The 25,528-nt window shown below is 49.4% G+C and overlaps 1 protein-coding gene across 2 annotated transcripts in view; it reads right to left on the reverse strand.

Moving 5' to 3' along the window:
• SEPTIN5 (septin 5) overlaps window positions 1-24,729 on the reverse strand; it is a 43,342-nt gene extending 18,613 nt beyond the window's left edge. Inside the window, exons 1-2 of one of the 2 annotated variants that reach the window (XM_085075831.1) lie at window positions 24,613-24,729; window positions 24,469-24,479 (exon numbers count right to left, since the gene is read on the reverse strand). In XM_085075831.1, the coding sequence (XP_084931957.1) occupies window positions 24,469-24,479; window positions 24,613-24,655 (54 nt within the window). In that variant the 5' untranslated portion in view covers window positions 24,656-24,729. Of the gene's footprint in view, window positions 1-3,422; window positions 3,487-24,468; window positions 24,480-24,612 lie in introns of those variants that run through there. The other variant, XM_085075832.1, reaches the window with a different exon arrangement.
• Between the last annotated feature and the right edge of the window lie 799 nt (window positions 24,730-25,528).

A 25,528-nucleotide genomic window follows, 5' to 3' on the forward strand; every position in this document is an offset into this window, starting at 1 on the left:
GGTGAAACTGCATAGCCGTGGCTTGGCAGGGTCAGCACAGTCACGTAATAACAGCATTTATGTTTTTTCCTCTGAAGAAGACTAAGCTATTTTCAGAATTCCCCACAGAAGGGAAATTTTCTTCCTGGCTGTTTTCTAGGACGAAGGGAAGGGCAGTTCCAGAGAAGCTGTTCGCACAAGTCAAACAGGAGCAGCAGCAGGCAGCAAACCCATTCCCAGCTTGGACCAGGGCAATGGAGGCTGAGGAACTGCAGATATCCTCCATGCAGGGTCATAGCTAGGAACCTCTAGGGCTCAGTTACCACCTTCTCCTGCTGCCTCCTCTCCCACTATAAGGAATGTCAGTGCTGATTTCAGACAGATGAATCTCACGGGTCTGAACTCTGCAGCTCCATCACCAGCAGAGCTGCACACTCACCCTGAGGATGCCGCTGACCTGATCCAAAGGAAGAAGCTTTGCTGATCTAAACTGTAATGAATAATTTAACCTTGAACTTGCAAGCAAGGCTCCATGTAAGTAGCTTCTGGGAGCATCACAGCCTTGATGCTTTAGCCAGGCTTCTTCCTGTGATGCTAAGGAAAAGGCAAGATACCAGACCAGAAATGCAGAAATCCCAAAGCACAGGATTAATCCCCTGTATGTCCAGTGCCACAAGCACAATCCACACAGCAGCCAGATCTCATATTTTCTTTTACCTACCCCACAGGTCAAACTTTAATTTCCGTTCAAGGATCACTGCTGCTTTGTCACATAATCCCTCCAGAAATCTATCAAATTCCATTTCAAAGGTATTTATGCTCCCTGCTTCCACTTGAAGTGCCTCGTGCTTCCCAAGAAGCACTGTGTGACTCATGCCGTGCCTCCACTTCCAGCTCTTAAAAAGGACCGACGACCATAATTTGCCTCCTGCTTGTTTAAACTCGTGACTTGCTCTGGAGCGAGTTCACAGCGCTTCTCACACCCAGCTCCCATTTAGGATAATCTGCGAGATATCACAAACCGGGCCGGCGTGGAGCTGCCCGGATCTTTTCCAGCAGTGCCCCGGTCGCTGCCCGGATCTTTCCCAGCAGTGTCCCGGTCGCTGCCCGCTCCCCTCCGCGGAGGAGGCGCGCTGCGGTACCGGCGCGTTCCGCGCGAGGGAGAAGCCGGCCCGCGCAAGGGCTGTGTCCGAGCGGGGAGCGCCCAGGCGGCTTCCCCGGCCAGGGCTACACAGAAATCAACGGGGAGGTTAAACCTGCCGCCCTCGCTGCTTCCTCCGATTGCGAACGCATTCTTTAGCACGGGATAGAGTTTTCCAAATTTAGCCTGTTAAGACAGGAGGGGAAACCCGGCGGTGTAGGAAGGTCTGCGGCAGTCTCGGCACTATTGCTGCTCATCTCTCCCTCTGATTCATCCTCCAGCTCTGCAGCACAAATTAGGCTTAAATAGATACCCGGCCTCTCATCACTAAGCTACATCTGGGAAAAGCAGGGAGAGGCAGAGCAGAGTCCTGCCAGCCCTGGAAGCCAGGAACTACAATGTTTGGGAGACAAACAGGTACACATTGCTCTGTGGCACAGGAGCTGGCCGGGCTGAGAGCGGTTGGGTGGAAAAGAATGGAAAATAATGGTGATTTATCCTCTGAAATGGAAAGGTACTGCTTCTTCCAGCTCTCAGATTCTCCATTCAAATGACAAGAACATCAGTTTTGGAAGCTCTTGGTGCATGTTAACATAAACGAACAAGAAAAGGTGGGGACAGGATCCTACAGAAGGTGCAGTTTAAGTTACAGGTAGTGGTCCCAATCCTGCGATCCTTACTCACCGAGTAGTCCCTTTGAAATAGAGACGACTGCTCACGTGAGTAAGGGATGCAGGATCAGGCCTGTCTACCAAAGAGGCTGAATCCTGAACCAGAGAGGACATCATGGCCTCTGAGCATTGTGAGATACCCATGCCTGGTCCAGCAGGAGCTAATCCAAGGGCATCACAGGGGAAGACAGTCCAGGCTGAGGCACCACACCTGCAAACAGTGCACTGACAACAGACCATGGAGAGCAAGGCAGTGGACAAAAAGGATGTTTCACTCAAGCAGAAATTCTCCTGATTCATCCCTAGTCCACCCATCTCATGGATACTTCCAGGTCTGCACAGAGATCCTTCTTAACCCCTCTGTCCTCCCAGCAGGCTCCTGAAAACAGTATTGGGAGAATGAAAGCCAACTGTCTTGGGAGAACTCCCAACCTCTATCTCGGTCTTCCAGCTACAATTACCATAACTTTAGGAGTAGCTGATGCCCACAAGAGAGGAGAATAAGCCCACTCAGCTCACCAAATGATTTTAAATTCCATTAATTAAAGGGGAAAAGGCAGCTCTCTTAAGCAACCTTCAGCTCTGGGAGGCACCCAAGGAGAGAAAACTGGCCTCAGACTGAGTGAGCAATAACCTCGAAAAGCTCTGCAGAACGAGGCAGAGACACCTTCTCTTTCTCAGGGGGTCTCCTGCAGGTCTCTCATTAAGCACTCAGACCCCAGGCTCCAGCTTCCCACCCTCCCTTGCTGCTGTCAGTAACATGAAGCACAGTCCTTGTGCACGTTGAGATGGCAGAGGTGCACAGGACCTCCACCTTCCTTCCCTCCCTCACCGCTGGGCTTGCAGCCCCAGCCCACTTGACCAAGATGAGCCTGCTGAGAGGGAGTCATGCACTCACCCTCCTCCCTTTGCCCTAGCACAGCTCTGCCCATGCTCCACCTCCACACATCACAGCTGTACCTGGCTGCAAAGTGCCGTCCCTCGGAGCTGAGCACGGGCCACTGTTCCCAGCGAAAGCAGCTGTGTGCCTTCCAGTCTCCCCCGGCTCACTGTGGTGTGTGCTAGGCCATCTGCTATCCCAGAGGGGACCCCCTGGAGCCCATTTCCCAGCCCCGCCATAAAAACAGTCTGTGCAACGTCACTGCCCACATCAGTCTGCCCAGGGCTGGGCCCTGTGTCGGGACTAGCATCTGTCTTTGCAGATGGATAATTAGATTCCCTTTCCATTTCCTTTCCCCTCCTGATGGTTTCTCTGGCTGGCAGTTCCCCCGCAGCCCTGCACAATCCAGCAGCATTAGTCAGAGGGAAATTCTGCTCCCTTCCTCCCCAGGATGTTGTTCTTGGTTCAATATGAACAGCAGAATGAATTGCCTGATGATTTGAGTGCTTCATTGCAGTAGCATTTGTCCTTTTCAGCCTGGCAAACACAGGCTTCCCTCCCATACCTGCACCCTGTCTCTTCTCCCCAGGTGATGCAGAAATCACAGCGTGAATTCAATGAGGGTGGTGATGTTGTTAATTGGAAGCAATCAGCAGGAATACACAATCAGCTGTGCTGGTGTTGCAGCACACCTCCATTTATGAGCAATGATGCCAAACACTCCTTTTGGGCAGGGCCTAAAGAAGCGTACCTGATTCTCAGCCATGGTGTGAGATGCTCTCAGAAAAAGATCATAACACCCTCCTGCAGGAAACCTGAGGAAGAGATGGAGCAATGATGAAATTGGGGTAATTTGACACAGAGCTGTCTCTCAGAGCTCCCAGAGAAGAGGAGGACTGTGTGCCCAGATGAAGTATCCACAGAGATCTTCACTGAGCATACAAGATTGTCTGTCCTCCCCTGCCACTAAGAAGTGGCTTTCTGGGAAGCAGTACTAATACCTGAAGCCCTGATGGTTGCACAAGCATCCCCAGGACCTGCAGAGATGCACAGACACAGGAGTTCCACCTGACAGAAAGGACTTATCCTGCTGGGATCCACCACTTTCTCCCAGCTTCCCTCTCACAGGAGACATACAGGCTGAAGTTTTCAGAGACAATCTGTGAATTCTGTCCTCTTGTACCCTGTGACATCCTGTGTTCTCCATGATGTCCTGAATCCATGCAGAGCACGGACCTCACAGCCCTTCAATACAAACCATCAAGATTTCCAGCAGCTCTGCACCACTGCCTGGGCTAGGTAGCTTCTATTCTGCACCTGGCTGCAAAAATCAAACTGCTGCCTGCTCCATGGAAGGGGCTTTGAAATGCCTTTCAGAAGATTCCAGGATCTTGCAGCTGGCTCTCTCCCCTGTGATCCATGCCAGCCCACTGCTGGCTGCCCACCAAAAGCTGGATGGAGCATTACCCAGCTGTGCCAGGCTCACAGGCCACGAGGCTGAGACACTGCAGCCGTTGAGCAGTCAATGCCTCTTCCACCATTTGCAGCCTGACTGGGCTTCCCAGGGCCTGGCACACACCGGTGCCCATGCCAGATCACGGCGGCAGCAAGGCACAGTGTTCCCAAAGGGCATCACAGCCCCAGCTGCCCGAGGAGGTCCCCAGCAAGATGTGTTGTGGGCCTCCAGCACAGCTGTGGAACCGCCCAGGCAGATACAGAGCCTGGCAGTTTGCTGCACGAATGAAGAAGAAAAGGTAAGGGCAGCAAGGCAGCTGGGGACCAGGATTGTTCCCCACTTGCCTGCGGCTGTGCAGCCATGCAGTGTTCACATTGGCTCCTTGTACCCTGCCATCGCAGACACTGAGGCGTGCCTGGGGGGGAGCTGTCAGAATAATCAAAAACAGAATCAAGAAATGCTTTCCAACACCTTTCTCTCCCCTTCTCCATCACCTACTTGCTCCAGCAAACACCAAGCCTGGTTACACCTTTGCTGCACAACTCACCACTTCCCTGTGCCCTGCAGTGTGACTGAAGATTCACATTTTATGTGATGATGGGAGAAAACTTCAAGTCACTGAACATCTAAATCAAACTGTGCTGTCAAAGGGAATTTAAACAAAGTTTCTTCCAAGCTTAAGAGTAATAGGCAGTAACTGCTGAGTGTTGCTTCTCCTTATCAGGGAGATGTTGACCAGTATCGAAAAAATAAGACTAGTTAGTCTGTGTTTGTAGTGAAGCAGAGCAAATGACCTTGGATGGAGAAGTGTCTGGCTCAGTGTCTCAGCAGGGAATGCGTGAGATACTAGAGGGCTCCCCATGCCCTTCCATAATACAGGTGCGAATTGCAAGGTCTGGAACCCACAGTAAGGATGTCCACAGAGATCATTTACCAAGACTGATGGACACTGACAGCTCCTGGTGGCTCTGCAGTACCCAGATGAACATCCTGTCTGAGGCTGTTGCAGGGCACAGCACAGTTTGCCAGGCTGGGGGGTTGGCTCAGCAATCTTGGTGCTCTTGTGACAGAGGGGCAGTAAGAGGCACCCCAGCACAGTGCCGAGAGCCAGCACATCCCACCAGCACAGCAGCCTCGTCTGCTTCAGTCCAGCCCAAAACTTCATTAGCAGTTTTGCAGCAGTGAAAGATTCCCAACCACTAACCACTGAGATGGAGCCATCTGTTTCCATTTATGTGCTGGCTCATTTATCTACACAGCAAAGAACTCCAGAGGCATTGCTTTCTGGAGCTCACAGGGAGTGAACAGCCAGCCAGTTGGGACAGAGACTAAATTCACCCTTCCCAGAGTGACCTAACACCTCCCTTTTGCAATGTGAAAACCTGGGAGGCACTGCAGCCCTCCCACATTGATTTTGTGACCAGCTCCATCATATATCCACCTACAGGCAACTTCTCTGAAGGGACAGAGGGCTTGCTACCACGCAAAACTACACCAAATGACTGCTCTGCATGGTACCACAGCAGAGGAGGGGTTGATAAAGCTGTTTACACATCTCTTGGCCTGCCCTCTCAAAAGGAATCTGCCACTGATAAGCCAGGATCCCTAAATTAACAGCTACTGGGATCTCTTTCTGTATTAGGATCCTGCAGATATCATGTTGTGCAAAGAAATCTTTACCTAGACACCTCTTCCATGCATTCATTTTTATGTACACACTGCTTGGGCTAACCACATACCCAGCTGCCCCACAAAAGAGCAAAATCTGCCAGTGGTGCCTATGCAGCACATAAGCACAGAAGAATGGAGATGAAAATGGCAGCAGGTACCATGGGAGAGTCTAAGCACCTTCCAAAACTGGTTGGAGGAGGAAAGGGATAAAAACTGGGGACACCCTGTGTAGGGAGGGCTAAGGCAGTATTGGCCCTGTCTGGCAGCTGAACTTTGGGAGGACTTTGCCACCTCGTTTTACCAGTCACACCTGCCTGGGGAGGGAAAACAGTCCTCTTGCTCAACAGGAGCATTCATACTATAAAGTGGATTGCTTAATTCTTGGCAGTTTGTGTTCGGCAACTACCCTTTTCCTGTGTTTCTTGCTTCCTTTCTGACCACACATTTTTTCAGAGCCAGAAGAGACATTATGCTCCTTTTAGCCTACCCATGGGCCCTGCAATTCACTTCAGAGATTCCTTCCTTTTGGATGAGCTGGTGCCTCACAAGAACAGCAGAGAGCAGCAGAACATGTACTAAATTCTCCTTTCCTTCACAATAAAATCTTCCTAGTCTTGACTGGAGACAGCAGAACTGAGAGTTCCTGGAGAACAATGCTCTTAGGTGAGAAAGGATGGAATGAACAAACACAGCATGAACAAAACACAGCAACAGTAACACCCTGTGATACTGTAGTAGCAGCAACCAGCTGAACGTAGCTGCCACAAAACCAAAATCTTAAAGCATCCTACACAGCTTCATGGAGGGATCCTTCCCAAAATGATCTTGTCCTCTGCCCCAATGTGTTTTTGATTATCTCACCTCCAACCACACTGCTCTGGAGAGGGCAGTTCTGGATCACTTGGCACCACCATGCCCAGCCCCACATCAACATGGCACTGATGCTGCAGCCAGAGGTGCAAGAGCAGCCAGACCTCAGGTCCATTCTCAATAGCTGGAAAAGAGCTTTCTAAAGTGTATCCTCCTGTAGCTCAAGTGTCTGGTGTAACAGCCCGAGCACAGGAGCTTCCCTTGCTCCTCCAATCTGCCTTTGCTTTGCTATCACATACTGTCAAGCTGTCCCACTCAGCCCTGCCCTGCTGAAATCTTCCCAGGAGACATTTCTCCTCAAAGCTCCAGACAGTGACATTATCATCCTGTCTGTTGCAGCCTGTCCTGTCCCAGTCACCCTGAGGCTGCTCCTGGGGACTTAATGCATTGCAGAGGGCACACACAACCTGCACATGCACAGCTCCAGGCCACAGAGCACAGGGCTGCTGAACCTGAGAGCCAGGGGATTCCTGCCTCCTGCAGCTCCCAGCCCACTGGGCAAAGCTGTGTTCAGGCAAGCAGGAGCTGCTGCCAAGACCTCCCCCAGAGAAGGGAAAACCAGTGACCCTGCCCTGAATCGGGGGAGGCCCTGAGCAGCACAGCAGGGCTGGGCACAGAGCCCCGTGTTACCATCCCAGCTCCAGAGCTGACAAACCTCCCACCAGAGGCAGCGCCTGGTACAAAGCCTCATTTGTTCCCGACACACGAGTAGCTCCAGGCTGCTGCTGGGACACATCTTTATTGTGCCCTCCTGACTTCGGCAACAGGCAGGGCTTGGGGATAATGGTTCCTTTCTGGGATGCTGCTGGGGCTCACACACAAAGGCTGCAGATGCAGGGGCTGCCAAGGTCCTGAGCCCTGCCAGGCAGCAAGTGCTGGCACCATGCATCCTTCACCACTGACTGCAGCAAAACCTCTCTTGGGGCTGCACTGACCCAAACTCCTTCTCAAAGACATGGCAGAGCTCCTGTGTCACCCAGCCAGCCCTAGTCACCTGTCATTGCACTTCTGTGTCATGGGGACAGCTGCAGAATGCTGAGCAGAGGGGAAAAAAGAGACATTTTTTAATACAAAATCCCTGTTTGTCCACGCACTTTGAGATTGTTTCATCACACACAGGCGTGGAGACAATTCTGAGGCAAGAAGGAGAAAAGTGGGACTGCAAAGTCTTGTCCTCACTGTGACATAGTCATAACAGTATCCATTTTCAGCCCCTGCTCCCAGTGCAACAGGGAAGAGGGGCAGGAGAGCTGGAGAAAGTCTCTTGCTAGATCCCACGAATGGTTAAACTCCCTGTTTAGCAGTGAGAGGCGAATTTATGTCCAAGCAAGAGTCTTGATACCACCTGGGACAAGGCCAAGAGAAAAGCAAATTCTTCCAGTCAATGTATCCCCCTCCAATCTGCCTACCCAGCTACAGGGAGTTTCTGCAGCCGCACAGCCACAGAGACATGAGAAAAGACTGCTTTTATTTTCCCAGCCGTAGCCCGCCACAGCCCAGCATCTCTTCAGCTTGAGCTGGAGCCAGAAGACAACTAAGCTTAAGAGGAAGTGGCTGGACTCCCCCACACAGCTTGTGAAACAGCACTTGGAAGCTGTCCTTACTGAAAAACATGGACATTTACTGAAGTCCAGAGCTGCACCTGGCAGACCAGCTCTAGCATCCAGGATAGAGCTGGGCTTGCTGGACACCAGCGGAGTCCAAGGACTCTAGGCTCCAACTGTGCAACAGAAAATCTTGGCCAACTCAAAATAGCAGACATCAAGGCAGGAGGAAGGGCCCTTTACCATGTCAGGAAGCAGAGTTCTCTGGCAGTTTCTGCAAGTAGCACCTGTCTGTGGTTTCATGAGCTCCTCATCGCTATCTGGACCTGAAGCTGACACCCCAGCTGGCTCCCACCCCATGCTTCAGATCCTCAGATCTCCCAGATTTCTCACTGACATCTCAGCTCTTAAAAAGCAAAGCCTCCAGGAGGGCTCTGATCCTCTTTTCTACTGATTCACAAGGCCCTCAGATTCAAAGAACCCAGCAGGGACTCTTCCATCCATGCACATACCTTCTGCACTTTTCCACACAATACATGATCACACTGAGCATGTTTTCCAGATGGGCACAGCTCAGCACCCTGCAGGACAGGGCTGGACTTTTCATCAGGAACTAACTGCTCTGATATGTGACGTGTCCAGCTGCATTTTTCGGACTCTGCTTTTTTGACTTCTCCTTCCTACTTCTCCCCACTCTAGCATGTAGAAAGATGAGAACGGAAAGATAAAAACCCCCACAGCCACCACCCACTTCATACCCACTAGCACAGCTGTACCCCTGGCCATGCCCAGAGCACCCCACTGGGCAGGAGACACAGGGCTCTCCTGCAGCCTCAGCCCCTCACCTGCATCATTCAAAGAGCATCATAAGCTCTGGCTGGGCCTCCAAACACTGCTCCGCCTCAGAGCTGGAGACGGATGAGGTCACCTCCAGTCTGAAATCACTTCCGTTCTCAAACTGCTCCCAAGACTGTGCCACAGATTAAAAAGAGTGGGATGGGTGGGGAGGCAAACCCAAACCAATGGAGCATGTTCCCCATTAAGAGCTCAGCACTTCATTTATCTCTGCCTCCCAGTCAACTGCCATCCGAACCCTCCACCCTCCCTCCTTCCCCTGCAAGAACAAACCTGGCAGAAACTGCTTGGAGTTAACAGCAGGGTATGGCACAAGCTACACAGGACCACACTCAAGCCCCAACTCCCCAAATCCAAACCCAAGAAGACCTGGGAGAAATCACAGCTTGGTGTTGTCAGATGAGCTCAGCCACACTGCTCTGCCTTGTGCCAACTCCAGCTGCAGCAGCCCAACTCTATCTCCCCACACAGGCAGTGCTGGAAATGGTTTGTACTGGCAAAGCAGCTCTGAGCACCAACACCACAACCACAACCCTATGGTTTCTCCAGCACAGCCCCATTCTCCATGATACACATGCCACACTGGCCACGGTGGCAGCAGGATTCTCCCACCTGGATCAGACAACACAAATGCCTGAGGAACCAGACTGAGAAAGGAAAATGAAAACTCAGGTCACCAGCACAGGGAAGCCCTAAGGAAAAGAGCCTTGCAGTGGTCACACTTGGCCAGGAGAAACCAGACTGACAGTTTAGTGGCATTCTTTTAAAAACACATTGACCACAGATGAATCAGTGTCTCATTCCTGGAAGCTCTAAGCCGACCGCAGTACCCAGCAGTGCCTCAGGCAGTAACAGCCACCACACATCAGTGTCATACACACATACTCCTACACAGTCATGGGGTTTTCCCCTCACCCCACACTTTGCTCAACACAGAAAGGTACTCAGGTTTTGTGGGTCTCTTCCAAAATTCCCAGTCTCACTGCAATGGCAGCCATTGGATAGGGCCATTTTGTCAGCAAATATAGCTGTAGTGATCCATACACTCTTTGGAATCCAATCCAGCTGCAGCCCTTGCACATGACCTTGGCCTCACTGGTGCCACAGCAGCCACTGGGCAAAGCAATGCTGGGCATGACCCACGGGGTGACATGAGCTACTGCAAATGCAGTGGATAGAGGAACAAGGGGCAGAGCATGCTCGAGTGCAGCTATGGATCACATGCTGCATAATTTTAGGCTTTCTTCAAGCAGATGGAAGACTAGAGCTCAGGATTGTGTGTGCTGCCAAACCTGTGAGAGTTTCTTTGGATCACACAACAACCCTGGGGCTGAACAGCAGGAGAAGTACAGCATGACTGCATCTCCCAGGAGTACTTTGCTCCTCAGCCTCTTTCCAGAGGCCAGCCCTGGACAACAACCAGTCAAAACTGCAATGAAAGTAAGACCTTTCTTTCATGTGGGCTTCAGCCCTTCTAGAAGCAGTGGGCACCAGAGGAAGAAACCTCTCTCAGCCCCTGGCACCAGGCACAGACCTGGGCTGTACAGGTAGCTCCTCTTCAGCACAGACTAGGAATAAATACACTGCAGCACAATCAGGCTTCAGCAGAGGAAGCAGCAGGCTGTTCCCACCTGGCTGCATTCCCACCAGCTACTTTCTGCCAATTCTGGCTTCACACCTCTAAACGCAGTAAGATGCCAGCAGAAGTCATCAACATAGTGAGGACCTGGTAGAGAAGTGACTCTCCGACAGACAGGTTGCCTTGCTGGGGAGATGAGAGGCCACAGATCTCCTACACAGCAGTGCCAGCAAGCTCCCAATGGGAGAGCTCCAACAGCAGTGTGTGGAGTACAGCGTGCTTCACACCCACTGCCCTGACAAACACCAACCACTACGTGGAAGGAACAGGTCTGAAGTTGAACATTTGGGCTTAAGGGGAATCCTGAGGCTCAAGTGCCTCTGGGAAGCTTTAGTTGTGGTGTGATTGACTCACAGGGGTGCAGAGCCACTCCTTCATCAAAGTATGCTGCGTATCCCTAAAAATCATCGCCTCCAGACAGAAATGCCTCTAGACAAAGCTGTTATATCCTGGGCTTCAGTTCTGCTACCTCTAAGCACAAAGAACTTCACTGCAAACACCCACATCTGCCCTGGCTGGGCCAGTGCTTCCTGCCAAGCTTTTCAGAATCCACTGCTGGAAAGCCCTGAAGAAGGGTCATGCTCTTCACCCTGCACCCAGACACCCTGGAGAGCTCCAAGCCACATTGTTTGTCCCCCCAAAAAGTCCCACCAGCACTGTATACAGGAAACTCCTGCTTGCTCTAAGCTTCACTCTTTTCCAATACCCAACTGTTCCTTGAGTGCATGCACTAACAGGATGCTAACAGGATGCATGCACTAACAACATCATCCCAGTTTTCCTAGATGTTGGGGGTTTTTTGGTTTGTTTTTTTTTATTTTTAAAGTGTTCAAAATGCAGATAAAAGCCATTCAGATCGAAAGCTAAGTCTTCATGCAGGACAGCCTAATAAGAATCAGACTGCACTGTATTTGAGTAACTCACAAACAAGACACAGGTAAACATACAAACCCACACCCATGTGTGGTGTGCTCCGAAACCATAGGCTGGAAAGATCCACTGAGGGACTGTTGAATATTCGGGGCAGAAAGACCTGAGGATATGGAAGAGATTCTGTGAAAACATTGCTATATTAAGAGCAGCATAAAGTAACCTAATTCAAGAAAAATCTCTCTTCCCAAGCAAACCCTGATCTCTCTGTGCAAAGGAACTCCACAGACATAATGACACTGATGCCCTGGCAAAGTCAGAAGTAACGGTTTTACTCTTCCAGTAATACTTAAATTTAACTGTATAAACTGTTCCCCTGAGAGCAGATCCTATTTCACTGTTTATTCAAGGGCCTTAGAGTTGGACTTTAAAGGTGAAAGCACCCACTCCCAAACTGCAGGGAGCCCAGCCAGTACAGATGTTCTTGCTACAGCAAGCAGCTGCTTTGTTGCACTTCTCTCAAATTCTTTGCCTTGCCACCCTTGCTGTCACTGGCACATCCAGAAAGAGCAGAGCCTGGGAGGAATTCAACTAGGCAAGAACGGCCTCAGATATCAACACTGCAAAAGATAAGAAAAGATCTGCAAGAGCAAAGCCTGTGTGAGTTTTCCATGCTGTGAAGAGTCTGGGTGAAGTAGATTCAGGCACATGGGAGCACAAGGCCTCAGGGCAATGCACTGCTTCGCTCCTCAGCCCTGGATTTGTCATCCAGAGGGTGGACTGCAGTCAGCTCTACACTCCCAGGGAGCACAGTCCTACGTCAGGGTGCCGAGCTGGAGCACACAGAGGTGATCCCAGCTGCAGAGGGCTTGTGCTGAGCACACAAGACAACTGCCAGGCACACAGAGCAGTCAGAAAGCAGCACAGCCACTGTGATAAACAGGGACTACCCGCTGGCCAGCTCCTGCCAGAGAGGCACAGGAGGAGCTTAAGGAGAAGTCTGAAGGAAAATAAAGAGGACAATTTTCAAAAGAAGGTGAGATGAGGTTAAGAGCATTAATGTGCAATGGAGCATCTCTGCTGAACAAATCTCTAAAAATAGAAGCAGCATTGTAAAAGTTTCAGTTCCAATACTGAAACTAAAATGTTAAATGGGTCTATCACTCCTGAGCACAGCCATGATCCTTTTACAGAGCTACAACTCTCACTGATTTTTTTGAGGCAAAGATGAAAGGGCCATTCAGAGCAGCCTGGAACATACCTCTTGCAGTATTTTCAGTTATTTTCCATCGGCAACCCTTTTCCTGGACCTAATCCATGGACCACAGCACATGAAAGGCAAATGTAAGCCTGGCACCAGGTGTGTAAATGCCGAAGCAGCAGCAGCCTCCTCCTGGGAGATGGTGAGAGCTCTTGCTACACAGCAACTTAGATCAGAGAGGGATGGTGGGGGGAGAGCAGTGACAAGGCTGCTCACCAGAGCCAAATTTATAAAAATACAGGAGGTATCTAGCTCCTCTCAGTTTCAAAAGAGTTGGGCACTTTCATCTGTATTAAAAGAAGGCTGGCCCTTGGTTCCTATTATTGCAAATTGTCTAAAAAAAATTGCCTTTTAAATAACTACATTGTACAACGGCCTTTGTGGAAAAGCTCATGTTTCAGCATATTGCCTTTCATCTCTACACCACCAACCCAGACCAGAGGAATGTGTCAGTTCCTTGGTTAATCCAAAATGTACCGACAATTTCAGAGGCACTGCAAGCAGGATCACTTCATTTGTGGCAGGAAGAGCCCACAGTTCTGGGCTGACACAGTGGGAAACTGCAGGGCTGTGGCCCAAGAGAGGCTCCACACACCATTGCCATGCAAACACTCAATAACTCTGCCATCGTGTCACAAGGCTCCACGGAGTTTTGTACTAGGAAAAAGAAGATCAGAGTTGCTCTTATGATTTTAAAAAAAAAAAAAGGCATGGGGGTTTACAACCCAACTCCGCAATCTTGGCAAATCTCACCACTGATAATTCTGTATAAAATACTGCAGCCAGGCCAGGCAACCCAATTTGAACAGGATTTCCACTATAAAGATTATCCGGTCAGAGTGATCAATATACTCGCTACTTGCCCTGTAGCAAAACTGTTATCAGCAATTTAATAATACAGTCCTGATCATAAAGAACAGATAATTGTGGAATCCTCTCTCCTGAGAATTTTTCTGTGGTATTGCTGATTTCATTAATTTCTTTCTGGGCTCACCTGAAAAATAACAAAAATGGTAAAGTACATGAGATGTAAGATGAGAGATGCTAACATAACAGGCACTGGAATAGCAGAGTTCACAAAGATGTCACCTTGGAGATGACTACAATGGATTTCTAGAAGCCAGAATGAAACCAGATAAAGAAGATAGTAGGGAAGACAGAAAGTCATTTGACTGTAAATGCTGTGGCTGTTGGACACACAAGGGGCAGCAACATGCAACATTAGAAAGAACTTGGAAGCAATGGACTGGAAAAAATTGCATTTGCTAGACTGTGTTTTCCTACCAGGCAACTCAAAGGAAATGGAAACAGCCACATAAGTAAGGCAGAGGAGTGAGGCAGGATGGGGAGTGCTTTGCTTGGTTGATGGGTTAGCAGAGAGCCAGCACCCCCATGCAATGTCAGCTCAAGTGACAGCCACAACAGGCCAAGAGTAATTTGTCACTTGCAGCCCTTTCAGGAGAACTGGGTGCAAAATCAGATTAGATACCCATGAATAGCTCTTGGGACTTGCAGCACAGCATGGAGTCAAACCTTTATGTTTTAAGAATCCAGAGATAAATATCTTCAAGCAAAGCCTGGAACCAATGTCACCTGCAAAATGAGGAGGGGTTCTCTTGGGCTCCCAGCCTGGGCTCAGACTTGCCAGGCAAATAATGATCTCTTGGGATGTATTTTCTGGGATTTATTTTCTCAGATTTATTCTCTGTGTGGATTCTCATCCCACTGCTCCTCACAGGTTTTTCAGGCTCATTTTTATAAACCATTGCTTTGCAAATACAAAGCAAGACCTGCTTCCTCTTCTGAAGAAAACACATGCTGGCCTATTACTGCAGGATGCCAGCCAAGAGGTGGGTGGATGACCTAATTATTTTATTTTTGTGAAAAATAATAAAGAAAAATAGTTATTTGTCATGAAGGAAAATCCCTAATTAGCTAAGGGACAAGCTCTAGGTACCCAATATACATGGATTCACTGGAGCCACAAATAAGCTTAGTCCTCGAGCATACGGAGGGTGTCTGAGGAAATGAGAGCAGTGGTCTCATCCACACATTTCCTGAACATCCACTGTCATTCGTGTCAGGATAAATGGATCTGAGTCCTCCAAAATGCCCAATATGTGCTGTGAGCTCTACCTCACAGGGACACACTTCAGTACCAAACACACCCTAGTGCAAGATGCAGCACAGGAGCAGCTGAGGGGAAGAAGCATCCACACACTTTGCAAAGAACCAGAAGATGGCTCATTGAGCTTTCAGACTAACAAGCCCCATGACATCTCTCATTAGCAACCCCAGCACACACTGCACTGCTGCCACATGAGGGGCAGCTCCAATAACACCATCACTTGTTTACCAAGAGAACAATTCTGCTATTGCCTGACACCTGCCCATGACAGTGCGACCATGGGAGGAGCAGGGAGATGTTCAGATGACACTGGGCATTCAAATGAGGCAGCAAAACGCCTGGCACTGGCTGGGACATCTGAGCAGCTGCTGAGGACCAGTGCTACCACCTCAAACAGAAAGGCTTTCACTGCCATTAATGAGAGCTGCTGCAAATAATGCCATCCCACAGCTCTGAGATGGCATGCAGCCTCTCTGTTCGGGGACTGGCCTGCTGAACAGAGCAGGCACTGAGCAACAGGAACGCTGGGCTCCATCCAGGTGCTTCTGGCTTACTCAAACTGCTGTGAGGTCCAATGCTGTGAACATGGTGTGAGCTGAGATGGTGGGCAGGGCAGATGAGGCTTACCCAGGTGACAAGAGGACATGCTCCTGCTGCACACTGATGGTCAGTAGTCCCAAGCAGGTCCATGTGGCACTACTGGGGTGTACACAGCAAACAGGCCTCTAACTTACTGACCTCTGTAAGCCTGTGCTGAGCCTGTGAAGTGTTAGCCCCAGGGCTGCTGGCAGACTAGAGCTGATCCAGAGGGTCCAGCTGCTCAGTGAACCTGGAGTGCTTCCCAAGCATGTGCCTAGATTAATTGCTCAGTAAAAGCACCAAGTTCTGCTAAATGACTGTCTTCCCCAATACTCACTGCCCTCATAAATACACACTCTGCCAAGGGCTCCTTTCAAGGAGGGGCAGAGCTCTTTAAAGTAAGCAGCCAAACAGCACAGGTATAAACCTTGGGAGCAGACATGAGCAGTTTCTTTTCTGCTTGCTCCAGCTCAGGGCTCCAGGGCACTGCTCCAGCTATGAGCCTCTGAGAGTCAGGACTGCAAGAACAACTGCCGGGAGACAAGAGATCATCCCTGACAGCATCTCTCACTGTCCTAATGACACATTCCTGCTCATCTTGGCTCTGTGCAGTCACAGCAAGGCTTTGCTGCAGACCAGCTGCATCTCTTGAATTAACTCCTGCTGCCTTGCTTCAGCACACTGCCTACAAAACAGGGCAAATACCAGCTCCTGAAGGCTCTGATACTTCTATTACTGTCTCACCCCAGCTGGCATCAGACTCATTAAGCAGCAGGAACCTCTGAAAATCTACAGGATCTTAAATGCCATAAATCTCACTGACATTTTTTACAGGAGGCCTTGGGCAGAGGGAAATTACTATTGGTCCAGACAGGCATTTCCAATACTGCCTACCCACATTTCCAGGAGTTCATATCACTTGCAGAGACTCAGGAGAGCTTTAAACCAAACAGAAAGCACAGCCAAGGGGACCATGTGTGTAGGGCAGGCAGACAGCAGATGCCTTTGTGACTCACATTTCACCTGAATATATAATTAATGCAATATGTAATTTATTTGAAAATAAAAGTGGATGTAAGACTGAAGGATCTAAAGAGACTACATGTGTGTATGTTTCACAGCAAGAATGAGCTCAGTGCGTCAGGAAGGATTAAAATAGTTCCCACACTGAGGAAATAGCCAGGAGACATTACAAAAAGCTGAAAGCAAAGTGACTTGCCTGGGAAGTAATCTTAAAAATAATTGCAATACAAACTATAGCAGTAAAAGGCCTGGCTTGTGCTTTCATGTGTGTGTTCACACAGCTCCATGCAGCGGGGTCTGCGAGGTAAAATGAAATGTAATCACTGGAGCCACATCTGTACTGCCATGGGCTTTGCCTCACAGAAGGCACAAGGAAGATGTTAAGCCCTTGGAGCCTCTTTTTCCCACAAGCTGAGTGCATCTCTTTCCCCTCCCTTGCTCCTGCACTGAGAATGTCCAGAGGTCAGTGGGACGGGCTCACTTCTCATGGCCAGTCTCCAGCAGCTAGCACTCATGATCCTGTAGTTTATTTGCTCAGTCTGCGCTCCCAGCTCCCAGTTTCCCTGCCAGGAGTCATTCTGGGAGAACGGCACCAACTGCCTCGGGTGGGGTCAGGCAGAGACGGGCCTTCCCAGCTCCTACACACACCCTGGACACACTGGCTAACAAGCTCCAAGACAAACAGGGCACTCCCAAAGATCCCCGGAAGAGCAAAGGGCTGAGCTGCACAAAGCTCAGGTCTCCCTCTCCTTGGCACAGAGTGGTCCTGCAGCACAGGCAGGGTCAGGCACTCGCTGCCCTCTGGCCCCAGCAGGAGTCAGGGCAGGGTGAGCACAGCTGTTACTGCTGTCAGCCATGGCCACTGCGCAGAGAAACAGCCCAGATTTAAGAGCTGAGTGAACAACTGGAGTTGATCTAGTAAGGGCTTCCCACCTCTGACTGACTTCAAACTACACTGGCTCACACCCCACAGAGCCCCAGGCTTGCATGAACCACAGCCTAAGATCCTCCAGTGCTGCACTGCCCAGCGTTAACCCTGAGCCTCCCTCAGCCCAGCTGCCAAGGCATGGCACCAGCCCGGGGCAGCCCGAGGGCTGCACAGCTGTGTTCAGAGAGGTTTCTGCCACCTGAGCATCCCTGTGCTGCCCTGCCCTGCCCTGCACAGCACAGCTATGTCCCTCTTCCAGAGCTCAGCTTCAGCCTCAACTTCTCTTATTTCTTTTGACTTCAGGAGTGGACAGTTGTACTCAAGCCAGAAACAAAACAATTCTCCTCCCCCTCTTGGCGTTACACCCTTGCAGATGCTTGTGCAGGGTTTCACTTCCTCTTCAGCTCTTGGCCAACACTTAGCCAAGCTTTGCCCATTAGCAAAACAGTCTCTGCACCTTTTCAGCACACTCTCCTCGCAACCACCCAGGCACTTGGCTGCCGTGATGCTGCTGGGGTACCAGCCTTGTGGGCAGGGAATGACGACTGAGGGAAGGGACAGCAGTCTAGAGATTAATGTTAGCAAATCATAACAGATTTCAATTAATACACTGGAAATACAAAAGAGAAGGAATGAAGAATATCACCCCATTCAGTCCTAAAACAAAACTAGCTCTTACAGATCTGTTCCATCTCCTGCACCCCAGCCCTTACAGTCAGCTTTATACATCCAAATCTTTCTTCTCAGCATGCACTGCTGCCTTCCACTGCTCATGCTGAACAGTGTTTCTGAAAACCAAGTCATGGATGAACAGCAGCGCATATACATACTGATGAGGAGCATATGTTCTGGCATCTGATCCCAGCACCACACACAAATCCAGCTCCTGAACACTTTTGTGGGAACAAGATGACTGCAAACCTCTTCACAGCTCCAGGGACAAATCTCTGGGAGAAAAGGAATGTGTAACAGCAGACAAACATTTTTTCCTGTGCTTCAAGGCTAACCACACTGCAGGCATGCGCACACACAAAAGACAGCCCTTATGGGAATTATTCCAGTATGCTATGAAACAACTTGCATACACTTCACAAACATCTGAAATCACACAGGTATTAGAGGTGCCACACGTCTCTTTCACGAGTAGAGCATTATCCTGTGTGGTTTCACTGTCACAGGGAAACCTTTGCCTTGGGCAAGAAGGGGACAAAGCCTTAGTGTTGGTCAGGCAAGAAAGCCCTACAGGTAAGCAAAGAATGCGTCCTCCAGTTCATGTTCTGCTATCCAAGAAGAAAAGTAACAGAGAGGCCATTTGAACTGGAAGAGAAATTTGAACTGGGAATGAGAAAGGAATCCTCTAATCTTAGCTAAGAGGTATCTTAGCAAGAAGTACCTGAAGTATTAAGGATAGAGCCGAGCTCCCCAGGCTTGGTTTCAGCACATATGAACAGTAACTGCAGCATGCTTATAGGAACCACCACTGTGGGCAGTGGAGTGTCCCAAGACAGCTAGGGAAACCCCTTGGACTGAACAGTTAAAACTAATTTGGCAAAGCTCTAGAGATACACAGCAGGTACCCAGCCTGGCCTGGCACAGCGACCAACCAGCTGGATGAGGTGGAATCTCCCCTGGATTTCCAAGATGCCCATTTTATGGGTATTTAATGAACAGCAACTTAGACTAAAACTGGGCAATATGGGTTCTAGAAGACCCTGAGCTCCACCAGTTGTTTCTCTCTCTTGACTTGCTTTTCCTCAGCTTTTCCAAGGAACTGTCCAAACACAAGCCCCTTACATTTATTGCTAGAACCATCAAATGAAGAACAGCATCAGCATGAATCCAGTAACATTTCTGAGAACATAAGTGGTTGTAAGAGACTCCTTGACTTTGGAGACTGAAAGCACCCCAGGGACTGTGTTTCTCCTTTGTTCAAACGGCACCAACATTCTCCCCTCTGTAATTGCAAGCTGTCTTTTGCAAAGCCCCAGCAGTCTGCAGCTGAACAAGTGTCACAAGCATTTCCTGGGGTTAAATGAAGGTTGTTCCTATTTCCTTAACCTCAGCAAGGATCAGGCCCTAGCATCTGCCAAATTTACGCATTTAGTTAATGTGACTGGAACAGCCCTGCACAACTCACACAAGTGCAGCAGAACTTTGGAGTTGCACTCAAGTATCTGGGCAGGGAAATTGAAGTGACAAAAATCCTGTGCAGGAAGCACTTACTTCTCCTTTCCATAAACTGCAGATTGGTACTTGCATTGAGAGGGCTGAACCTCTCCCCTGCCCTGCACTCACAACTGTTTCATCCATTTGGAGCATAAATAATTGAAGGCAGACAGCAGCAGCAGGAGGAGACAGAATCTGTGCCCAGCTCTCCAGTGGTTCTGTTTCACCACAAAGTCCATGTGCTGACCTCTTTTCACAGTCGTTTTCCAAGTAGCCAAGCAGACAAAGAATGGGGGAAAAAAAAAGTCCAAGTGCCCAGGATGAACTTCCCAGCCCGGCCCAGAACAGCCCATCTGTGACACAGGGCCTCCTGCAGTCAGGCTGTTTAGACAGATGCACAGCAGAAGGACAGGCAGGGCCGAACCTCCTGACCTGCTGCAGTCCCACCCCAGTCCTGACACACTGCTCTGAGCACTGAGCCTCTGCCCAGCTTGGAGGGCAAGGGACCAATACTGTCTTTTACATTGGGCCAAAAAAAATTAATGAAACACACAAGGCTTTTCACAGAGAAGTAAAAGCTTCAACTCCTGTGCTATGTCTGGCCAAGATACACTGGGACATCAGAAAAACAAGCCGGGATGTGCTGCTTTAAGAGTGCTTCCAGTATTTACCTCCAGATTCTGTGACTAATTTGCTACTCCCTTTCTGGCAGGCGCATTTGGTAGCCAGGATGCATGACCAGGGTTGGAAAACACAGGGGTTGGAAGAGACATTAATGTGGGGAGTCAAAGAGAAACAGCCTCACCCAGGGTGAGCTATGACACAGTGAGACTATCCAGCTGTGGTGAAATATCCCATTAGACAGCTGCAAACATAATTTTGCTTTCTCTGAGGGAAAAAAAAAACCACCTCACCACAACCACCCTGAATTGATACAGTGCAGGAACACAGATCCATACCACTGCCTCCAATGACTCAAAGAATCACAATTATAAAATAATTGGTTTAATTCTGAGAAGATTAAAAATCAGTGGTAGTCTGTTCTCCTTCCAGGTTCCATACTTTTCTGAACAAGCAATAACTTTCCCCTAGTCACAAGACTATAAGAACTGCTATTGTATGGGAAAACACTAAAGTGAAAGATGGCAATGCCACACAGGTACAGTGCAGGTACAAATCCTCCAAGCTCCTCCAGCAGAGACTTTGGGGAGATTCCGTAAAGACTAAGCTCTGCTTGTCGTCTTTGTTGTACAGTTACTGTACAAGAGAAGCTACCATCCAGATGATACTTCTCATCACACATTTCACAAAACTCAGCTAATCTATTTCCCCCACATAGGTATCTACACAGAAATTGAGGGTCACATTAGGTCGTGTTCAACCAGCTCAAGGCACAAAGAATCACCACTTTTCCCTCCTCTTAATCTGCTCTTGGTCATCAGCAGCTGCCCGCACTGGAGTTGTCCTCAGTGTGCCAAGGGCAGTATCTACAACTATCTCAGGTGCCTCAGCACTGTGCAGTGTCACATTTCAGAGGATACACTTTCCTGTAAGCCCACCGGGGCTTATTTCGCCAGAAGCACAGTAGAGAAAAGGAGAAGGCAGTTCAGCACACATGAACAGAGAACTGGGGGATTTCCACCAGCCAGTGTTTCTCTGGTAGGCAAGGTTGGGGTTGAAAGTTGACCTTAAAAATGGTGCTCTGTGTTGGCACAGTTGCTATTTTAGACACAAGACATGTCTGCTGTTGCAATATCTACTGTTCCAGGAATGCTAGAAATCTCTGCTCCTTTTTTTAATAAGAAAAAGCCAGAGGAGTCTGCATATAAGTTTTTGACATATAAAACCACATTCTCAAAAACTGAAACACAAAGGCAATTAATTCAGTTCCCCATGCTTTGCAATGACTCCACTGAAACCACTCCTCCAATCAAACTACCTTTTGCACAGCATCTTCTCTATACACAGCCCCCCATGCATATTTTTACTGACAAGCAGACCACTTCAAAATATGTTCAAGTAGAAAAAAAGGATCAAGCTGAATGCAAAAGGCACAGCCCTGTAATTTCAAATGCACTGAAAGAACTGGATCCACCAGATAGTCTCTGCTCCCACACCCAAACAACTTTGCAAGTTGATGGGGTGGGGAGAGATCAACTAGGGAAGGAGAGGTTCCCATCCTCCTGATTTAAAAAGAAACAATGACTTCAAAGAACATTAGAGACATGAGCCTGAATGAGCAGGAGCCAGCTTCAGAGACATGGCGAGGTAACACCCCAAACACACACACGCCAACAACACAAACTAGGAGGCACGATGTGCAAGAGTGTGCCAGGAGACTCCAGTTTAACCAGGTACTTGGGAGGTTTCACCTTTAGTACTCCCACAGCAACACCTCAGGCTTTGGCAAAGCATCCATCCGCTGCACTTGCCCTGTTTGGTTCTCAGGTCAATACTCTTGACAAATTGCTGGGTTTCCCTGCACATGGCCTACTCTTCTGCACATGGGACATTAGTCATTGCTTCATTTCCTACCCAGCTTCACCACGAGAATCCCTCTTAGTGATCCAGTGCTAAATAAATTGTTAGGAGAAAAATCATCCCTCTTCAAGAGGTGCTGAACTAAAGTATAACAAAACTGAGGAGCTTGATGACACCAGGCAACCTGCCATAGAGCTTCACACCAGCTCAGGCTCTTAAACCACAGCCCTTCCCCTGAGAATGCTGGATGATCTGCACACAGAGACCAGCAGCAAACCTCCACTGACTTCAATAATTAAGAGATCATTCCTTGGAAATCAGAGACAGTGAGAATCTACCGTTATTTTTTCCTGATGAATGGTGGCAATTAGGAGCCCAACCTGCAAATCAGAGTACTCTGAACCCAGACAATGCATCAGCCCTGACCATGCTGTGAGGGAGAATGAAGACACATTCTCTGACACCAAATTGTTCTATTCTATGGACTCAGTAAGTCATGAATATTATTAAGACTTTACCAAAGGTAACCCCACTTACATGCAATCTATTGTACTGCCCTCTCAGAAGCCCACTTCATTTCCCAAATATTCATTAAAAATAGTTTTTTATAATAATTTTTGAAAAATTCAGACAAGAACCACATTTAGCAAATCCTTTAAATTGTTATCTGCTGTCAGATGCAAGAAGATTGGGAAAAAGCAGCACAAGAAGAAAACTCCTGCTCTTAAAAAATGCTAAATAAAAATCACTTATGCTTTTGCATGTTCACTTTAATTTTAAGATAGCTTTGTGTTCACAGCTTGGTTTCCCCTTTCCATCGACAAGTAACAGGGCTGGTCCAAATCCCTAATGAACTGTGCTCTGTCATGCAAGACCCACTCTACACTCAGTGCAAGATGGACAGATACACACACACCACCCCCTCCACACTGGGGGAAAGACCTCTCCTGCCCCAGCAGGAACTGCACTCTCCTGCACACACAGGCTCTTTGGGCTACAGACTCCAGCCCACTCTTGCCTATGCAGCGTGACAAGGGCCTTCAGGAGTTATGATAGTATCTACAACAGACTGCTCTGATCTCTACCTCGCTTCTTCCCCTGGGGAATGTGCAGAAAGGAGCCTTATACATAACCTGCTTCCCTCTTAATTTAAAAACAAATTAACTGAAGAACAGCATGTTTCTGGGGGGGTCACAAGGCTTCTCCCCATTTCACAGCTTACATGAAATGTTCCATGATGTCAGAACACATTCTGGATTGCTTTCATCCAGAAATAAAAAAATGAGTTAACAGCAATACTCACAAATAACTGCAAAATACTAGCAAAACTTCAAGTGGCTTGGGAAAAATGTGTCTGGTGATCTCATTATCCTATTACCCTTGGATTTACTTTGTTCTTCTCATCACTGCAATCAGCAGCTCACAAAAATGCACAGTGCCAAGTCTGCATTATATAGGGAAACACCATCTCTTGCCATGGCCAGGTGAATACCCAAGATGCTACAATGCTAGTTTGCTCTTCTGTGCCTCAAAAAGGCTGTGCAGTACCAGGGTCTTAGCAGGCAAGGTGTTTGCTTCATACAGAATTGGAGACTCAGAGAAAGACTGGACACAAAGGCAAGCATAAGTCAGGCTGTGAATGGGTGAGATTCTTCCCATGCACTGCTCTACTGTGTTAGCCATGACCTCCATCCCCAGCCTTGTGAGACAGAAAGGCTCTTCCAATTATAGCAGACATTGCCTGTATCACGATGATGGTGCTGAGGGACACACAGGACCCTGATAACCCCTTACCTAAGCATTCAAGCTCTGCAGAGAAGGATTCCTCTTCCTTTCAAACATCCTAAATCACTATAAATACCAAATAGACAACAAAAAACCTGTCGATGTCATCTGATTGCATCACCCCTCCTCTCGCTCCAGGACTCAAAGGCATGTCTCCAGATAGCTATTAGCTTTGCAAAGCAAAACAGATGTTCCCTAACACCCAAATCCTGGCCGCCTGCGAGGTGCCGATCGGCTGCAGCACCAAGGAGCGGCAGGACCGGGGCTGTGTCTGCGCATCTGTGCTGCGGAGGGGAGAGGGATGGGAGACGTGCTCCCAATACCCAAACGCCTCTGCCAGCCCCTGCGCTGCCTTTCTCCATCCGAACCCGCTCGACACACCCAAAGGCAGCGACAAAAAAGAAACCCAAGCCAAAACCCGGGGGGATGCGGCAGGCAAGGAGCCTATTTCCCGGATGAATGCAGCCAAGCCGCCGCTGTGCCCAGGCAGCTGCCGCATCCCCGCGGAGAGCCGTGCCCGGCGGGAGCCCACCTCACCTACCTGCTTCTCCTCTGCGCGGCGGCGCGGCCAGGGCGGGATGCCCGCGGCGGGGACCGGCAGCGGGGAGAGAAAAGGAGACACAGTGAGGCGACAGGGACGCGCCGAGCCGCGGGGCGGAGCGGCCGCGCGTCCCCGCCGCCTCACCTGGGTTGACCAGCTTGCTCTTGTACCGCATGCCCGTGCTCATGGTGCCTCCCCGGAGCGACGGCCGTGCCCGTGTGCGCGAGGGTGGGTGGGGGACTGAGGCAGTGCGAGCGGCGGGGCCGCCCCGCTCCGCCGCCGAGGGGCCGGGGCCGCCCGGGGCCGCCAATCCCGGGAGCCGAGCCCGCCCCGGGCCCGCCCCCGCCGGGTGACAGCCGGGCCGGGGGCTGCCGGAGACAGCGGGGCAGCGGGACCCGCCGGCCGGAGCACCGCAGCGATCCCGCCCCGTGCCGACGGCTGGCGAACACAGCCCCGGGCCGGTGCGATGCGCAGGAATAAACCCCGCAGCCATCCGGACCCGGGCTTGCTACACCTCCCTCAAGGTTTAAACTTGAGGTTTAAAGTTTGAGGTTTAAACTTGAGGTCTGGCCTTCTGGACAGACATGGGTAAATTCAAATCTTCATAAAAAGGGAAGAAAATTTGTGTGAATATAAAAGGCAGCACTCCTGGCACTCGAAGAGAAACGCAGCAGCGAGGAGGAATACAGTATTAAAAAAAATACAAAACCCAAACACAAATGGAATAAATAGGAAATGTGTTTCCAGATTTAGCATCTCAAAATACAGTGGGAAGTCCTGAATCATTACTGCAACCGTGCTGTGTAAAGTAGGAATGTGTGCTCTGTTTCCATTTAAAAATTTCAAGAGGTTATATGGAAAGTTGTTTCAGGTAAAATCTGTCAGCATAACTCTTTAAGACGAGGCAAGAGAAAATGTATATGAAAAGCAGTGGTTGCACATGACAAGAGAACAGCTCACAGAAAACTCAACAGCAGAGAAGCAGGGAGAATGGCATGTAAAGACTAAGGACACCCAGATCCTTCCCCTGACTTGCATGGCTGCAGGGAGGGGTCATGTC

The sequence above is a fragment of the Lichenostomus cassidix genome, chromosome 15, assembly GCF_008360975.1.
Source record: "Lichenostomus cassidix isolate B80296 chromosome 15, HeHo_3.0, whole genome shotgun sequence".
Classification (NCBI taxonomy): domain Eukaryota; kingdom Metazoa; phylum Chordata; class Aves; order Passeriformes; family Meliphagidae; genus Lichenostomus; species Lichenostomus cassidix.